At 40.4% G+C, this 19,431-nt stretch overlaps 1 protein-coding gene across 1 annotated transcript; it reads right to left on the bottom strand.

The window, feature by feature from the left end:
* Positions 1-13,791: 13,791 nt before the first annotated feature.
* On the bottom strand, positions 13,792-17,425 carry LOC145524868 (olfactory receptor 8B12-like). The gene has a single exon (XM_081537923.1). The coding sequence runs from the start codon at positions 17,423-17,425 to the stop codon at positions 16,493-16,495; it is 933 nt and encodes a 310-aa protein (XP_081394049.1). The 3' UTR covers positions 13,792-16,492.
* Positions 17,426-19,431: the final 2,006 nt, after the last annotated feature.

Here is a 19,431-nt window from a genome sequence, read left to right as displayed (position 1 = left end):
TTCCCAGAATAATCCCATCCACTTCTATGGTTTAAATGTCATTAACTGATGTGGTAATTATGAATAAATTGCCTTAAATATTTAATCGCTGAAAGGACTCACAACACTCAAAACTTTTACACTCACACAACAACTTTATCATGAGTACGGGATACAGAAACAGCATGAGAAGAGTATGCAATGAAAGAGGTCCAGGTATTTTGGCTTCCATGCCCTCCCACCACTGGATTACACAAGACGCACTCTGCCACTGGGTCTTAAACTACCACCAGCATACGTGGGAAGCTTCTTGGTACCAAGAAGTCCCAAGTCTCCTCCTTTTATAAAGAACTGATCTTGTCGGCAGTCTACCTAGGTGACCAGCCTGAACTGTTGAAATTCCCCAGGCTCTGCCAAAACCAAGTATTATTATGATTATTGAATTATTATAATCCAATTAATATTACCAGATAATGTTGGCAAGCTGGTACATCCTGTCCTAAAACAGTTCAGGGACCAGTGGTTATACAGCACTATTTATCTCTAGTAAGTGTAATGTATTCCATAGCCTTGGCCAATGCCCCAGTGAGCTCTGAAGATAAACACACAGTCAATCCGTACTGGTTAAGAGGAACCCATGCTATAAAATTGGTAGCTGCCTAATGTATGTTTCTAGCTCAGACTTGGAGAAGGAAATGGCAACCCATCCCAATATTCTTGCCTGGGAAATCCCATGGACAGAGGAGCCTGACAGGCTAGAGTCCATGAGGTAGAAAGAGTCAGACATGACTTAGCAACTAAACCACCACCACCAGTACAGATTTACATCCTGTACTATCAACAGATTATCAGATATCCCACTTGAATATCTCAAACACCTAATCTTTAGTCATGTGGAATAAATTTCTCCTCTCCCTAAAATGTTCTATGTTCTTTAATGAAGGCAAAATCCAAAATTAACAAAGAAAATTAACACAGTCTTACTTGGTGATCTCTTCATCATGCCCTAGATGACAGATATTGATAATTGAGCTGAACTTAACTTCTCAGTAAGGATTCAAAAAGCCTGCTGCTTAATAGTTAGTTGTTGTTGTTCAGTCGCTAAGTCGTGTCTGACTCTTTGTGACCCTATGGGCTGTAGCCTGCCAGGCTCTTCTGTCCATGGGTTTCTCTAGGAAACAATACTGGAGTAGGTTGCCACGTCCTTCTCCAGTGGGTCTTTCTGACCAAGGATCAAGTACATGTCTCCCGAATTGGCAGGGGGATTGTTTATCACTGAGCCATATGCAAAACAAAACAAGTTGTTCAGCATGGATAATCAGAGAGCAACATCTTTTTATTTCATTCTTAATATTCAGAGTTAGGTCTCTGTATCTTCAAGTCTTACATCTGTGGATTCAACCAACCAGAGATTGAAAATATTCAGAAGGAAAGAAATTCCAAAAGTTCCAAAAAGTGAAACCTGAATTTGCTTCATGCCAGCAACTATTTACATAACATTTACATTGTATTTACAACTATTTACATAGTATTTACATTGTATTAGGTATTATAAGCAATCTAGAGATGACTTAAAGTACACAAGTATACAGGAGGATGTGTGTAGGTTAAATGCAAATACTTCTCTGTTTTATATAGGGACTTGAGCGTTCTCAAGTTTTGGCATCCACAGGGCGGGGAGTATCCTGGAACCAGTTCTAGATCCAGCAGATATGGAGGGACAACTGTATATACCCACAGATATGCATAACTTTGCATAAATGCAAACACATGATTCCTTGTGAATGTGTGCATGCAGTATAAGGCTCAAATTAAGGTCCAATATTATGTGTTGCCTTGACATCGAAAGGCCTAACCATGAGTTCCTCACCTAATTCCAGTCCCACTCATGAAGTCTCCTAGCCAAACAACCCCCCCACACCTCTTATCATGGGGTTCGGGCACTGTCCCTGCTTCTCCCTGAGTATCCTAGGGTTTCAGCCCTTGTTGTCTGAGAAAGCATTCAAATAGGCCAATGACCTTCTCCCATGGGAACGAAGGACACTGCATTCTCTTGACACGAGAAAGCCTGCCTCCCGCAGCTCCTGGATATATTGTCTCTGTTCCTTGGGCCACCCCTTGTGAACCTGCATGACTTGCAGCGCCCCCCACCCCAGGTTGTGAGTGTATGTGAATAGTAAACTTCTGTTAACCCATCTGTCCGGTGCTGGGTATTGTGTGTTTGGCCATCCCCATAAATACGGGTGGGCATCCCTCATCAATGGGGTGAATAGGAGGTGATTAAAATAGTGCAGCCCTTTTGAAAACCCTTTGAAGACAGCCTGGCCACAGCACAGATATTATTGATGTGATGCCTTAGAAAAGGAAGTTTTTTTCTGTTACCCTCTTGGTGTTTGATTGCTTTTACTGCTCCAAATTTAAAGCTTCAGATCCTTCCCAGAATGAGGCTTAGGTAACAACAAGTAACACTTTCATCCCAATTTATGTCCCCTGTTTTAGCTTTTAATAACCTCTCCCCAGATTCACAGAGGACACAGCTGAATTGGGCTAAAAAGTTTAAAACCCAGGGAAAAACTAAAAATAAATCCAAATGCCATACTAATTAAATCAAAAGCTTTGAGATGGGCCTCCCCAGCAGCAGTATTTTTTTTAAAGTTCTTCAGGTGGTGCTGAAGGGCATCCAAGGTTGAGGAACACGGTTGCAGGCAGCTAAAACTCCAGATCCTGGGCCTCATTTCCTCTCACCTTGATGATTTCAGAATAAAGAAGACCCTGCTTGGTTTGAGAGAGGGGAGAAGTTCCTAGAATCAGTTGTGTCGTTTCTGCTCCATAATTTCTAGGTTGTCCCTTCCAAAAATTCTTTCAGTAATAATTTAAAAACAAATGCATCCCAAACATGGAAAAAATGTAAATAGATGATCGGTTAATTCTTTGACGTCAAGCCAGAGCATTTTCCAAAATATCTTCTTGACCCTCATTGACACTCTTGGAGAATTTCACAGTGTATGTGACTAACAATCCACAAATGATAAAGGAGCAGGCATTTTTTACAGCTTTATAAGGTAAAAGTTTTGCATAAATTGATGTCATTATAATTTGTAAAGTTCAGTGAGGAAGTTAACCCTAAAGGGAATATGGTTTTATTGTCCTGTAGGACATTAATCTATCAAATATCTAACATGGCAACCTTATTTCAGCACCTTTTTCCTAGTATCTACATTATGTGTTTGATTTTATGTGTTCCTATATAAAATTGTGAGTGTGTGTGTGTGTGTGTGTATGTGTGTGTTCAAGCTCTTCTTAGAGCTAGCTTCTTTGTCTTCCTGACAGTCACCTCATTAATAAGTAAACTATAATTTTGACATGTGCTAATAACAAGTAAATATTTAAGTCAAGCTCTTTCAAGTTAATAGCAATAATATGAATAGTTAACATTTCTTGGATGCTTAATAGAAGCCAAACATTGCACTCAGTGTCTATATAGTTTATCTCATTTAATTCTTAATGAAATAGTTTCTGTTACTATATTAATTTCACAAATGAAAGAACTGAAATTTATACAAGTTAGTAATTTTCTAGAATCCACAGAAGTGACAGACCCAGGAAGCTAATTCAAATTGTCTAAATTCAGTAGTCAAATTCTTAGCCAAAGAGAGTCTATTTTCTCTGAGTTTGTAATCTCTTTGTACGTTGATCTAATAGTTTTGCATTAACATACACTTCAGATTTCAATATTTCCCAAAAATAACTTTCTCAGATCCCTTCCTTCCATTATCTGCCCCAACTCCCTCTCTATAGAGGGATTATATTTCATATGACCAAGGAAGGTAGTCATGACTAAATAATCCATATTTTCCTGCTCCTAAGGATGTATTTCTAATCCTTCTGCCTCTACCATCATCCTGCCTCTGTAAGTTCAAAAACCATATTTAAACCAGGAGCTGAAAGTTGTACCCCACTATAGAGTTTAAAACCCACTTAATACCAGTCCCACATAATCAGTCCTTGCAATTCTGGGAGAATGTACTATTTTTCTGTTTTAGAAAAAAGAAAACTGAGGCATATAAAACCTCTATAACCCCAGCGGGGGTCTTCTGCCTTAAAATTTCAAAATTTATGATCTTTCTAATATTCTACCCTGCCATTCATCCCCTAACTTTTCCAGAAGACCTTTGGGTCTAAAAGGAAACCCTAACAGTGAGATTGAAATGTTTTGGAGAAGATCAGGGTCAGGGAGACAAAATGTGTACCAAATGCAGGCAGTGTTGGGGGATGCATCAGGGCCCAGGGCCAACACACTGGGACAAAGTATACCCTGGGGGAAGCAATCCTAGATACGTTTGGATCTCCAGTCCCATCCCAAACAACACAATAGAGGCCTTCAATGCGTTTTGAAAAAAAAAAATCAAACCAACTACAACCGCAATTAAATGGGTGGCCTGGCCCAACAGCACTCCCTCTCCCCTACACACATTAATGAGAGGGCAGCATAAAACCACAGGGCTCCACCTACTCAGAGAGAGCAGCCTGGCACCAGGCCCTGGTGAAGTCCCAATCTCTGCAGCTTCCACCAGCAAGGACATGGTCAAGGTCAAGCCTTCCTATAATTATCACTATCCTGAACCACAGCCTGCCGTGTTATTTAGAGAATCATCTCTTGCTCCTACCACAGATACTCCCAACACTAGAAGAGCAGACACTCTTTGCTCAGAGCCAGCTGCCTAAAGGCATCGTGTCCTCACTGCCCATTCTGGGATTCCATCCGGACATCTGTACGTACCCATATTCAGTACCACCATGTCACACACACAACTTCAGAACACTTTGTGACCCAATGGACTGCAGCATACCAGGCTTCCCTGTCCATCACCAACACCTGGAGCCTGCTAAAGCTCATGTTCATCGAGTCAGTGATGCCATCCAATCATCTAATCCTCTGTCATCCACTTCTCCTCCTGCTTTCAATCTTTCCCAGCATCAGGGTCTTTTCCAGTGAGTCAGTTCTTTGCATCAGGTAGCCAAAGTATTGGAGCTTCAGTTTCAGCATCAGTCTTTCCAATGTATATTCAGGATTGATTTCCTTTATGATTGACTGGTTTGATCTCCTTGCAGTCCAAGGGACTCTGAAGAGTCTTCTCAAACACCACAGTTCAAAAGCATCAATTATTCAGTGCTCAGTTTTCTTTATGGTCCAACTCTCACATCTGTACATGACTACTGGAAAAACGGTAGCTTTGACTAGATGGATCTTCGTCAGCAAATTAATGTCTCTGCTTTTTAATATGCTATCTAGGTTGGTCATAACATTTCTTCCAAGGAGCAAGCATCTTAATTTCATGGCTGCAGTCACCATCTGCAGTGATTTTGGACCCCAAGAAAATAAAGTCTGTCACTGTTTCCATTGTTTCCACATTTATTTGTCGTGAAGTGATGAGACCGAATGTTATGATCCTAGTTTTCTGAATGTTGAGTTTCAAGCCAACTTTTTCACTCTCCTCTTTCACTTTCTTCAAGAGGCCCTTTAGTTCTTCTTTTCTTTCTGCCATAACGGTGGTGTCATCTACATACCTGAGGTTATTGATATTTCTCCCAGCAATTTTGATTCAAGCTTGTGTTTCATCCAGCCCAGCATATCACACGATGTACTCTGCACAGAAGTTAAATAAGCAGGGTGACAATATACAGCCTTGACGTACTCCTTTCCCAATTTGCAACCATTTGTTATTCCATGTCCAGTTCTAACCGTTGCTTCCTGACCTGCATACAGATTTCTCAGGAGGCAGGTCAGGTGGTCTGGTATTCCCATCTCTTGAAGAATTTTCCACAGTTTATTGTTAACCACAGAGTCAAAGGCTTAGGCATAGTCAATAATGCAGAAGTAGATATTTTTCTGGAACTCTCTTGCTTTTTCTGTGATCCAGTGGATGTTGGCAATTTGATCTCTGTTTCCTCTGCCTTTTCTAAATCCAGAATGAACATCTGGAAGTTCATGGTTCACATACTGTTGAAGCCTGGCTTGGAAAATTTTGAGAATTACTTTGCTAGCATGTAAGATGAGTGCAATTGTGCAGTAATTTGAACATTTTTTGGCATTGCCTTTCTTAGGGATTAGAATGAAAACTGACCTTTTCCAGTTCTGTGGCCACTGCTGAGTTTTCCAAATTTGCTGGCATATTGAGTGCGGTATTTTCACAGCATCATCTTTGAGGATTTGAAATAGCTCAACTGGAATTCCATCACCTCCACTAGCTTTGTTCGTAGTGATGCTTCCTAAGGCCCACTTGACTTCACATTCCAGGATGCCTTGCTCTAGGTGGATGATCACACCATCATGGTTATCTGGGTCATGAAGATCTTTTTTGTATAGTTCTTCTGTGTATTCTTGCCATCTCTTCTTAATATCTTCTGCTTCTGTTAGGTCCATACCATTTCTGTCCTTTGTTGTGCCTATCTTTGCATGAAATGTTCCCTTGGTATCTCTAATTTTCTTGAAGAGATCTCTAGTCTTTCCCATTCTATTGTTTTCCTCTATTTCTTTGCACTGATCACTGAGAAAGGCTTTCTTAATCCTCCTTGCTATTCTTTGGAACTCTGAATTCAGATGGTATATCTTTTCTTTTCTCCTTTGCCTTTAACTTCTCTTCTATTCTCAGCTATTTGTAAGGCTGCCTCAGACAACCATAGCTAAGGAGTGTCTACTTAGCTATAAGCAGAGTTGACTGAAAAATTATTCACAACCTACAAGTTTATTTTTTAGGCTCCAAAATCACTGCAGATGGTAACTGTAGCCATGAAATTAAAAGATGCATGCTCCTTGGAAGAAAAATTAGGACCAACCTTGATAGCATATTAAAAACCAGAAACATTACTTTGCCAACAAAGGTTCATCTAGTCAAAGCTTTGGTTTTTCTGGTAGTCATGTATGGATGTGAGAGTTGGACCATAAAGAAAGTTGAGTGCTGAAGAATTGATGCTTTTGAACTGTGGTGTTGGAGAAGACTCTTAGGAGTCCTTTGGACAGCAAGGAGATCCAACCAGTCCATTCTAAAGGAAATCAGTCCTGAATATTCATTGGAAGGACTGATGCTAAAGATGATACTCCAATATTTTGGCCACCTCTTGAGAAGAACTGACTCATTTGAAAAGACCCTGATGTCGGGAAAGATTAAATGTGGGAGGAGAAGGGGATGACAGAAGATGAGATAGTTGGATGGCATCATCTACTCAAAGGACATGAGTTTGAGTAAGCTCCAGGTGTTGGTGACAGACAGTGAAGCCTGGCGTGCTACAGTCTATGAGGTCACAAAAGTCAAACACAACTGAGCAACAGAACTGAACCTACAAGTTGAGAGTTATGTTTTATTCAGTGGACATACTGAGGACCTCAAGCCTGAAAGGCAGCATCTCAAGTAAGCCTGAGTAACTGTTCCATGGAGGTGATGTGGGGAGCCAGGATATATAGGAGTTTCACAACAAGGGACAGGTAGTAGTACTAAAACTGTTAATAAAAGAAAACTAGATGGCTTCCTGTGGAGAAGGAAATGGCAACCCACTCCAGTACTCTTGCCTGGAAAATCCCATGGATGGAGGAGCCTGGTGGGCTGCCATCTATGGGGTCGCACAGAATCGGACACGACTGAAGCGACTTAGCAGCAGCAGCAGCAGATGGCTTCCTTGGTGGCTCAGATGGTAAAGAATCTGTCCACAATGCTGGACACCTCGGTTCGACCCCTGGGTTGAGGAGATCCCCTCCTCCTTATTGAGGAGGGCCTGACAATCTACTCCAGTATTCTTGCCTGGAGAATCCCTGTGGACAGAGGAGCCTGGAAGGCTACAGTACATGGGGCCGCAAAGAGTCGGAAACGACTGAGTGACTAATGATGTTATGTAAATGTCTGCAAGTTGAGAAATTTAGTTCTTTTCTATGTATAGGAAGATGCTAGAGTCTGTGCTCACTGAAATATTCCTTTGATGTGCAACTCAGCCATCTGGGGCCAGGATCCTGTGTTTTCAAATAGTCAGTTCCTTCAGGGTTCACCATAGGGAGTGGCTGCCGTCTGATGGCGGCTAGATGGCAGATATTCTTTCCTTCCTGAGTTCTCTCAGGGCTCACCAGGTAACCTGTGGTGGTGACTGCAATTGCTGATGACTGTGACATCCTTTGTTTACTGATCTGGCAGACAATACTTTACTTCTCAGTAGCAAGTTACTTAAAGGCTCCAATATCCAGTTACCTTATCTATTAAATGGGGTAATAGAACCTACCTCTCACTGTTGCTCTGCTCAAGAAGTAGGTCCCTTATTAATCATTGTGTGCGTGTCCGACTCTTGGCGACCCTGTGGACTGTAGCCCACCAGGATCCTCTGTCCATGGGATCCTCCAGCCAAGAATACTGGAGTGGGTTGCCAAGCCCTCCTTCAGGGGAATCTTCCCAACCCAGGGATCAAATCCATGTCTCTTATGTCTCCTGCATTGGCAGGAGGGTTCTTTACCACTAGGACTACCTCTTTATCCTTAATGCAGTGTGTAGTTTTTCAGGAACAAATTTCACTGAATTATATGTAGAATATGAAGCCTCATGTTTCCTTTAGAAAGGAAGAAAACTGGTGGGGGCTGGGGGAGGCTTCTAGCACTATGCAAAATACTTTCCATACATTATGTACGCTAACATTAGTAGCAGACTTCTATTTTACAGGTAACTAAACTGGGTTCAATGAAGGGAAATAATAGACTCAAATACACTTGGCTGGTAAAAGAGCAGAGCTGCAAACCCATGCCTGCCATGCTTCAGGTTATGCTGTTACCAGTGCACTGTGCTACAGTACACCAAATGTTTACATTATAGCTCTGATTAGAAATTCGTAGTTTAAATTAGGTGGGCTCCAGGTAAGAATTAGTTCTTTCATCCTCAGAAAAATTGAAACCATACACCAATATCATTCAATGCAAAGTATATAGGATACATGGCTGTTAGCGCAAGGGCCGCAGAGGATGAGATGGTTGGATGGCATCATTGATTCAGTGGACATAAGTTTGAGCAAACTCCAGGAGATAGTGAAGGACAGGGAAGCCTGGCATGCTGCAGTCCATGGGGTCACACAGTCGAACATGGTTTAGCGACTGAACAACAACAAAGCACAAGTTCATATGCCTGAGACACAGTGAGTGAGGTTGGAATTTGGAGCAGGGAAAGGTTTATTGCAGGGCCATGCATGACTTCATCTTCCAATACAGGGATGCGGGTTCAATCCCTGGTCAGGGAGCCAAGATCCCACATGACATGTAGCCACAAAACCAACAAAGAAAACAGAAAAAATACTGTAGCGAATTCAATAAAGACCTTAAAAATAGTCCACATCAAAAAAAAAAGAAGACGTTTCTGGGAGGGTAGAATAGCTAAGAAGATAGGAACCAAATGAGGTAGGTGAGGGTTGAAGCTTACATGTACCCTGGGGAAGCTGGCCTTCCCTACAGGGGAGAAGGGGAGAAGCACATCATATGCTCAGCTTGGTGTCCCAGGCCCAGAAGTCAGGACAATAACGCCCTCTTGAGGAAGAATGAGGAATGAAATTCCTCCCATCCTTCATCCTCCTGGGGCATGGAAAAAGACAGGTGTCCAATCAGACCAGAAAAGATCAGCCCATTCACAGGAATTATTTGCATGAAGCCGTATTTCCTTTCATGAATAAGCATATACAATAAATCATGTACCACATATGTGCATAATCACTTGCTAAATATGGTGCTTCCAAAGTTCCATAAATATAAATCAAATGTCTTTAATACAAAACATTTTTTAAGTCAAACGAGTATCTAAAAAAAGGGTAAAAACACAGATTCTAATGCATTATTTCCCCCTCATATCTTCTGTTTTCCTGTATTGATAGTGTGGCATGATCTGGGAGCTCAGGATATTCAGGTATAATTTTTTTGATAAACAGTATATTCATGAATAATTATCATAACTATGCAAGAGCAATTTAGAGACACCTTAGTTCTGTCTGGGGGCTATTATTAAAGGAGCCTGCTCCCACAGCATAAATAACTTCAGGAAGAGAAAGGGTAGACCCTGCTCTGAAGAGATTCACCAGCACTTCTTACTTAGAATGACATTCCTAATTCAGAGTGTGTTCAAGACCCTCTGCTCTTCTTTGTGTGGACAAGTAGGGGAAAGCGATATGCAACTGTCTTCCAGCCTGGTGAAGTAGGTAAGTATACCAGCACTGGCCAGATGAGGGCTTAGAAAACCTTTAACCATTCAGTTTGCCAGCTACATGATTAAGGCCCACATGTTGTTGTTTATTTGCTAAGTTGTTTCTGACTCTTTGCGACCCCATGGACTGTAGCCCACCAGGTTCCTCTGTCCATGGGGTTTCTCAGGCAAGAATACTGGAGTGGGTTGCCATTTCCTTCTCCGGGGAATCTTCCTGACCCAGGGATCAAACTTGCGTCTCCTGCGTTACAGGTGGATTCTTTACCACTGAGCCACCTGGGAAGCCCTGCTGAAGGCCCATAATCCAGAGTAAAGTCATACAGTTTACAAGGCTATAGGTAGGACACAGGAAATGGCCAACAGGCAGATGAAGTAGAGACACTGAAATTGCTTTGGCAAAGTATTATGGAAGATATCAGGTGGCTCACAGAGATGAGAATGTTAGAGTAGTTTTGTTATGTGTTATCTAGAGCCTGGAACCTGACTTTGCTCCGTAGGAGGACTCATAGGACATTCCCTTCAGCAGGCAAGAAGAAATTCATTGGTGTAAAGGACTTGGTGATTTCTGTCCTCCACAGGACAGAGTTTTTAACAGGAGATGCTGCTATGGAACTAGTCTTCCCATTATCAGTGCAGTTATGAGATTTCTCAGTGGCAGTAGTAATACAAAATTATCAAAGGCCTGCTCAGGAGAAACAGAAGTTCCTGAGAATGTACATTCATTTGAAGGCAACCCTGAATGAATGATTGATTAGTGTGAAAGTATAAATGCTGTGGCTCCCTGAGCATTACTGAACACAGCTCCAAGATGTAAAATAAATCAAAAGACCATGGTGGTGAGCACTGGCAAAAACATTTAAGTAGAATCTGTGATTCTTACAAAACACCGTCCTAAACGAGGCTAATTTCAGAGTGTGCATTGTACCTTATACATTATACTTAGGCTTGAGTCACGTGGGCTAGGAAAAGACCCTTCTCATCCAAAGTTAAAGGAGGCTGAAGGACAGTCTGTAACCCAGAGAAATGAGCAAGGAAGAGAGCAACAGCTGTGGGGAAAGTGCACTGTTCACCTCTATTTTGAAATGATGTTTGTTCTCTGAAAGTGTGTCTAAAAGCATAGGTTGAGAAATGAGACGTGGCCTTTTTAAAATAATCTTCTCAATCTCCTGGAATCTTTTTCTCTCTCTGCTAACTAGGTATTAAACATCTACTGTACCCCAGTTACTCTCCTCAGCAACATTGGCATAACCAGACAGACACCACAGGCTCAACGAACTTATATCCTGTGTGAGGATCAGGCACACATAAATAGGCAGCTGCTTTATGTGCAGTAAATGTTCTAACAGGTTAAGTGAAGGGTGCTGTAGGTCCACACATACAGGTGCCTACCTAATCTTCGTAGGAAAAGGAAGAATTGGGTATGTGTGTGGCCAATCTCTGAAAAATCATTCTAAGTTGCAACGCATCTCATCAACTTTGCAAAACCCTATATTTCCATACTCCAAGTTGAAAGATGTTGAAACTGTGGTAAAATTAATGAGACCAAGTCTTAGTGGGTTTATGAATCCAGGGAGAAAAACAAGAAGAAAAGATAGATGTACAATGGCTTTTCACTGTCAACTCTCTAAGAGAAGTCAGTGAAGAGAATAATTTAAGCTATGTTTAAAAAATGTTTATGGCTTTCCTCGTGGCTCAGTCAGTAAAGAGTGTGCTTGCAATGTGGGAGACCTGGGTTTGATCCCTGGGTTGGGAAGATTCCCTGGAAAAGGGAATGGCAACCCACTCCAGTATTCTTGCCTAGAGAATTCCATGGACAGAGGAGCCTGCTGGGCTACAGTCCATGGGGTCACAAAGAGTCAGACACGACTGAGTGACTAACTTTAATTTTATGTTTAAATAATCAGGATGATTTTTTTTTAATTAAACTGCTGCTATGTGCAGGCTTTCTCTAGTTGTGGCCAGTGGGGGCTCTTCTCTGCCTGCAGTACTTGGGATTCTCATTATGGCGGTCCCTCTTGTTGCAAAGCTTGGACTATAGGGTGCTCAGGCTTCATTAGCTGTGGGTCACAGGCTCTAGACTGCAGGCTCATGTACATGAACTTTGTTGCCCCAAGGCATGTGGAATCTTCCTGGACCAGGGCATGAACCCATGTCCCCTGTGTTAGCAGGCAGATTCTTAACCACTGGAACACCAAGGAAGTCCAAGATGACCATCTTTTATGAGTTCTACATAGCCTTACTAGTATAGTTGTCTGGCAGAGAGTAGATATTTCATAAAGGTATTAATCTTCTGTTGGGAGTTCAAACTGGAATGAATCCACTGGTAAAGAAATATCAAATTCAAAACATCATGCTGTTTGATGCTACAATCTCCTGTGGGGAATCTATCCTGAGGAAATCGCCATAAATCTAGCCAAAGGTTTTTACACAATGGTATTAGTCACAGTATTAGCTATACTAGTAAAACATTGGAGGATTTGAAACTGGACAAAAATGTTATAAAGTATGGTACAAAATTTCTATATACAGTAGTATGATGAAATAATATGCAGCAAAACTATAATTTAAAGAATAATAATAAGGAAAAATTCATTACATTAACAAGTAGAAACATTTTATAACATAAAATATAATTCTACTGAAAGAAAATGCTTCAGTTCCTTATGGAGACCCTATATGTATTTTATTAGATTTATTCTTAGGCACTTCTTTGTTTCAATGCTAATGTAAATGATGTTATGTTTTTAATTTTAATGGTTTTGAATTTGAAATGGTTAATTACTGGCATATATGAAATCAGTTTGCTTTTGTATCTAACCTTGTATCTTGCAACCTTGTTATAATTGCTATCTAGCTCCAAGAGTTTTTATATCAGTATCTTGGGATTTTCTACATAGACAATTTTGTCAGCTGTAAACGGAGAGTTTTATTTCTTCCTTATCAATCTGTGTACCTTTTTCCCTATCTTATTGCATTAGCTAGGACTTCCAGCATGATGTTGAATAGAATTGATGAGAAGAGACAGCTTTGCTTTGTTCTAATCTTAAGGGTTTTCTCTGCATCTGATTTTCTGGGAGAGAATATAGAATACCAGTATTATTTCTGTCTTAAACATTTGCTAGAATTCACTCATGAAGCCCTTTGGGCCTGATAATTATTTTTGTTTCTTAGCAAGATTCTTCCCATCTGGTCCCATAAAAGCATTGTCACATGATCATCTCGTAGATCCATACAAAGCCAATACAATTTAAAGAGGAGATATGACCTTTTCCATAAATGATCCAGAAGCAATTTAATGTCTTGAAAAGATACATATATTCTTAATGTATGTGTGTGTGTCAGTTGCTCAGTCCTGCCCGACTCTGCAACCCCATGAACTGTAGCCTGCCAGGCTCCTCTGTCCAAGGGATTCTCTAGGCAAGGGTATTGGAGTGGGTTGTCATTTCCTTCTCTATCTTAATGTATAATATCATGAAAAAATAAACTTACTCCCTCACACCATACATGATAAATAATATATAAATATTCAAAGGAAAACAGAAGAATATATTTGTAATTTTGTAATAAATAATGATTAAGCAGGGTACTGCACTAATAGTATGAGAAATGGAACTTTATTAAAATTAAAAGTTCTATTACCATAAAACATCAATAAGAATGCCATTGAACGGCTAAATCACAGGCTGAGCAAAAATAATAGCAATCTATATGTCTGAACAAGACCCAATATCTAGAATATGCTTTCTTGAAGTTCAAATTAGTAAGGAAATAACTAATAAACTATTTTTATGTGGGCAAAAGACTTGAACAGGCACTTAACAAAGGTGATATCTAAATTCTAAAGAATATATTAAGAAGTGCTCAACACAATTATCTATTGGGGAAATGAACAAAGAAGGCTCAAGTGGTAGTGCACTATACACCCAAAAGAGTGGTTAAGGTGAAAAGAACTGAAAATAGCAAATGCTCAGAAGAAAGAGGAACATCCTTACCTGGAAACCATTGGGGGTGCAAATCAGTTTAAATATTTTGGAAGACAGCTAATTAGTATTTAAGAAGCATAAAGTATGTCCATCCTGTGACCCAGTAATCTGCATCAAGCTACAGAACCAAGATAAATCAGAGTAAATTTCAAAGAAACTACGTGCTCAGGGATGTTCATAGCAGTTGTATTAATAATATGCAGAGACTGAAAATATGCTAAATGTCCATTAAGAGGATAATTGAAAAGGAAATTGCTCTATATCAATACAATGGAATACTAGACAGCAGCAACCAAGAACAAAAAATACCTACATGTACATTATAGATGAATTTCACACTACACTTTGTATTGAGAGAAAGCCAGAATTTTTTTTTAAAAAAAGTAAATGCAGTATTGACATTTATGTGATGCTCAAGAACAAGCAAAATGTAATGATAAAGGTAAGAATAGTAGATATTTCCAGAAAGAGAATGTATAGTAATATTCACTAGGAAGGGGCAGGCAAGAATATTGTTAAGTGATAAAAAATCTTCTCTATTCTATCTTGGTATAGGTAGTAGTTACGTAGCCTTATATATGTGAAAAAATTGAGCAGATAAAATTTGTGCACTTTGTAGTATATAATTTACACTTTAAAAGGAGGTGGTGTTATTTTTTTACTCAACAATATTGTGCTGATTCTCCATCACCCCCATTGCACTGTCAATCCATAAATATCCTGAATTCAGCTATCAAAGGGAAAAACTAAAGGTGCGTTTATCCAAATTTTCACTTTTTTCTAATGGAAGAGAACTTTTATAAGAAAAGTCAAAACGTCACAATATCTTGCAAACAGGTCACATACCTAGTAATGTGCTCAGACCAAAGCAAATATTCTTCTGCGTCTTTATTTAAAGTTGTACCTCCATTTGCCCAATGCTATGAATATATTAATATGACTTGTCTTAAGACCACCATCTGTTTCCCTTTTGCCCTACTACTAATAGATCATAGCTATATGTAATGCCTCAAAATACAATGGCATCTACCTTCTTAATAACTGGTTGTTTAGTTTGTTGCAGGAGTGCATGTATGTTCAGTCGTGTCTGACTCTTTATGACCCCATGTTGAAGCTGAAACTCCAATACTTTGGCCACCTCATGCGAAGAGTTGACTCATTGGAAAAGACCCTAATGCTGGGTTGGATTGGGGGCAGGAGGAGAAGGGGACGACAGACGATAAGATGGTTGGATGGCATCACCAACTCAATGGACATGGGTTTGGGTAGACTCCGGGAGTTGGTGATGGACAGAGAGGCCTGGCATGCTGCAATTCATGGGGTCGCAAAGAGTCGGACACGACTGAGCAGTTGAACTGAACTGAACTGATAGCAGCCAACCAGGCTCTTCTGCCCATCAGATTGTCCAGGCAAGAATACTGGAGTAGGTTGCCATTTCCTCCTCCTGTTTTGTTGGTTGCTACTGCTCCAATGACTCACTTCCACCCAAAGCTATCTATTACTCATTTGCATCATTCAGACCCTTGAAGTGAGGCTCCAAGTTCTGTCATATTAGTCGGGAAATAATGAGTGAAGCTTGTAGCCAACATTTTTAACTCTCTCAAATCTGTATATTCTTCCATTAGAAGGTCTAATAAGTTGATATGTCTATAGAACTCTGTATACCACCTCAGCAGGCATTATGCTTGATTCTATATGGAACTTTATTTCCTACCCCAAAATATTAAAACATTTTTTTATCATTTTGTCAAGACAAAATCACCACATTTTTCACTTCCAACATTCTTACAAAAATGATGTTCCAAAAATTAACCACTGAAAAGTTGCATGACATCACTGTAAATAGAATTAGATTTCTTTAAATGCAAAAACGAAAATCTTTGAAATGAAAATTTGCCAGAGAAAAGATGGATCAACAAATCATGACTAAAGGAAAGTAGAGCAAAGTGTATTTAAACTGAAGGGCCTAGATTCCAATCCCATCTCTAGCACTAGCTACATGAATGTCCATGGGCGACCTCAAAATATTTACATGAGTCTCCATCACATAATGTGTCATATGAGGGGCTAGATTAAATCATTCGTTAGACCTGTTAAAGAGTAACCCTCTATGACTGTGGAAACTGTTTTCATAAAACAAAGACTGATTGGAATAGATAGGCTAGAGTAAGGAGTAGAGAAATATAATGCTTACAGGCAAGTTAAAATTTTTCTCTAAATATAGAAGAGAAAGCACCAGCTGACATTTGTTTTCTTCACTGAAAAACAATTTTTTTTTTAAATGATAAGCAAAGCTTTGGAGTTTCTTGGTCATTTTCAAGAGATTTTTATGCTCAAGGTTTTCTTCAGGGCAACTTTAACATCCTTATTCCTCAGGCTATAGATTAATGGGTTGAGCATGGGCACCACAGCAGTATAGAATACAGAGGACACTTTCCCCTGATCAAGGGGTAAAATAGAAGGTGGTTTGAGGTACATAAAAGCTCCTGACCCAAAGAAAAGAGAAACCACAATTATATGGGAACTGCATGTACTAAAGGCTTTGGACCGGCCCTCAGTGGAGCTGATGTGGAGAATGCTAGAAAGAATAAAACCATAAGAGATAAAAATGGTCACAATGGGCACACCAATGCCAATGGTCACAACAATAAAGACTACCAGCAAATTTATGTAAGAACTGTTACAGGAGAGCTCAAGGAGGGGAATGATGTCACACATATAGTGATTGATAAGGCTGTCACCACAGAAGGTCATAAACATTATGTTTCCCATATGAGCCACAGCTCCAAACATTCCCATCCCATAGACCCCCAACAAAAGGAGTAAACACACCTGAGGAGACATGGTGACCATGTATACCAGTGGCTTACAGATGGCAACATAGCGGTCATATGCCATGGCTGACAGGATGTAGGATTCAGAAAAGACAAAAAAACAGAAGAAAAAAAACTGAGTCATACACCCTGCATAGGAAATGATGTTCTTCTCTGAGGCAAAACCCATCAGCATTTTAGGGGTGAGGGTAGTGGAGTAACTAAAATCTATGAAGGACAGGTTGAAGAGGAAAAAGTACATGGGAATGTGAAGGTGAGAATTCAGTCCAATCAAAGTTATCAAACCCAGGTTCCCCACTACGGTGACCACATAGAAACTTAGAAACAGGAAGAAGAGGGGGATCTTGAGTTGTGCCTGGTCTGTTAAGCCTGTGAGGATGAACTCTGTCACAGAGGAGGTGTTATCTGCAGCCATTCTCCTCTAGGAGAATCTGTGAGGGAAAAAGAAAGAGTCACTAAACAAAACAGAGGCAACAGTTTATTTTGAAAGTTACTGGAAGTTACGGAGGTGAGATGGAGAAGAAAAAAAAAGGAATACTTACTGAGCTCTAACTGTGGGAGCTTTCAAACTGTGGTGCTGAAGAAGACTCTTGAGAGTCCCTTGGCCAGTAAGGAGATCAAGCCGGTCAATCCTAAAGGAAATCAACCTTGCATAGTCATTGGAAGGATTGATGTTGAAGCTGAAGCTCTAATACTTTGGCCACCTGGTGCGAAGAGCCGACTCATTGGAAAAAGACCATGATGCTGGTAAAGATTGAAGGCAGGAGGAGAAAGGGATGACAGAAGATGAGATGGTTAGATGACATCACTGATTCAATGGAAATGAGTTTGAGCAAACTCCAGGAGATAGTGAAGTACAGGGAAGCCTGGCATGCTGCAGTTCATGGGGTCACAAAGAGTTGGACATGACAATGACTGAAAAACAACAACTGTGAGATAGGCATGGTTCTACATGCTGTGTGGCATTATCAGTTCAGTTCAGTGCTCTGTCATGTCCAACTCTTTGCGACCCCATGGACTGCAGCATGCCAGGCTTCCCTGTCCATCACCAACTCCCGGAGCTTGATCAAATTCACATCCATCGAGTCAGTGATTCCATTCAACCATCTCATCCTCTGTCGTGTGTGGCATTATGGTTATCCCCATATGACAGATGAAGACACCGGACTTAAGTGATTTGCACAAGTCCCAGTATTCCTAAGTTGTGACAAAAGGTGAACTCAGGTGCTTTAGCTCAGAGTGTGAGCTTGAACCTCTCTGTCACAGGACAGACCAGGTCAGGCAGGCACTCACCCTCCTTCTGCTTGGAGTCACAGTGCTGTGTTCTGCTGGCTCTCATCCACCGCTTTCATGGAGACTCAAATGCCCTGTGAAAAGAAGGTGTAAACTCAGGGCTCAGATGCCTCTGCTTCTCCACTTTAATGATCAAAACCTCTAGTTTATCTTGCTTCTCTTGCTGAGTAGAAGGACATGGTCTCTGACTGTGGCTTTGCCCCAAGCCTCCTGTCCAGACTCCAAGGATAAAGCAACATCCTTTCCTTATACCCATGGATAACAGGAGACTGAAGACTTTTATTCTGGATCAGAGATCTCAGTTGACCTCATTACAAGGGACTCCCTCGGGATCACAGCTCCAGAGACCACTTTCCCAGGGAAGAAGAAATGTTTACTTACATCTCTGACAGTGCTTGACAAGGCTTTTAATGACCTTTTATTCAAATTCCATCCTTTTAAATACAATTAAGAGCAAAGTCAGGTGACACTGGTGATAAAGAACCCACCTGCCAATGTCAGAAACATAAGAAATGCAGGTTCAATCCCTTGGTCGGAAAGATCCCTTGGAGGAGGAAATAGCAACCCACTCCAGAATTCTTGCCTGGAGAATTCCATGGACAGAGGAGCCTGGCAAGCTACAACTGAAGCCTGAACTGAAACAACTGAAGTGACTTAGCATGTAAGAACAAAGCAGTGTGGAAAAATAATTCTTGCTACCTGGTATTGAACACTTACCATGTACCAAACACTATCAGACCCAGAACCCTGCTACAGATACCATGCCTCTAAAGCAATACACAAATAATTTTAACTTGTTTATTCCTCACAACAACTTTATATATTAGACCTATTAATCTCTATTTTAAAAGTGAGGAGTGCACACTGCTAGAAGGTTCCAGAATATTGAGTCAAAACCAAGCCTATCCAATTCCAGATTTCTTTTTCTTAACCACTGGGCTACACTACCTCCCTGTAAGTGACAACAAAATCTCTGAAGCAGCATTTTTTACTTTCTAGGATCTCATTAAGATTCTTTATAGATAAAAACAAGTACTTACATAATTTCAGTGGGGAATGTAGAAAGTGTTAGAGCCAAGAAGGGTAAAATTAGGTGTTTTGGACTTCAGAGAAGGATATTCTTATTTC

Source organism: Giraffa tippelskirchi, chromosome 10 (assembly GCF_054371585.1).
Source record: "Giraffa tippelskirchi isolate mGirTip1 chromosome 10, T2T-mGirTip1v1.2.pri, whole genome shotgun sequence".
Taxonomy (NCBI): domain Eukaryota; kingdom Metazoa; phylum Chordata; class Mammalia; order Artiodactyla; family Giraffidae; genus Giraffa; species Giraffa tippelskirchi.
Note: the sequence above shows the minus strand (reverse complement) of the source record. Positions and strands in the feature narration are given on the sequence as shown.

What these genes read in the sequence shown, in the direction of transcription:
- LOC145524868 (XM_081537923.1), bottom strand. Translation starts at nt 17,425, where the DNA reads ATGGCTGCAGATAACACCTCCTCTGTGACAGAGTTCATCCTCACAGGC.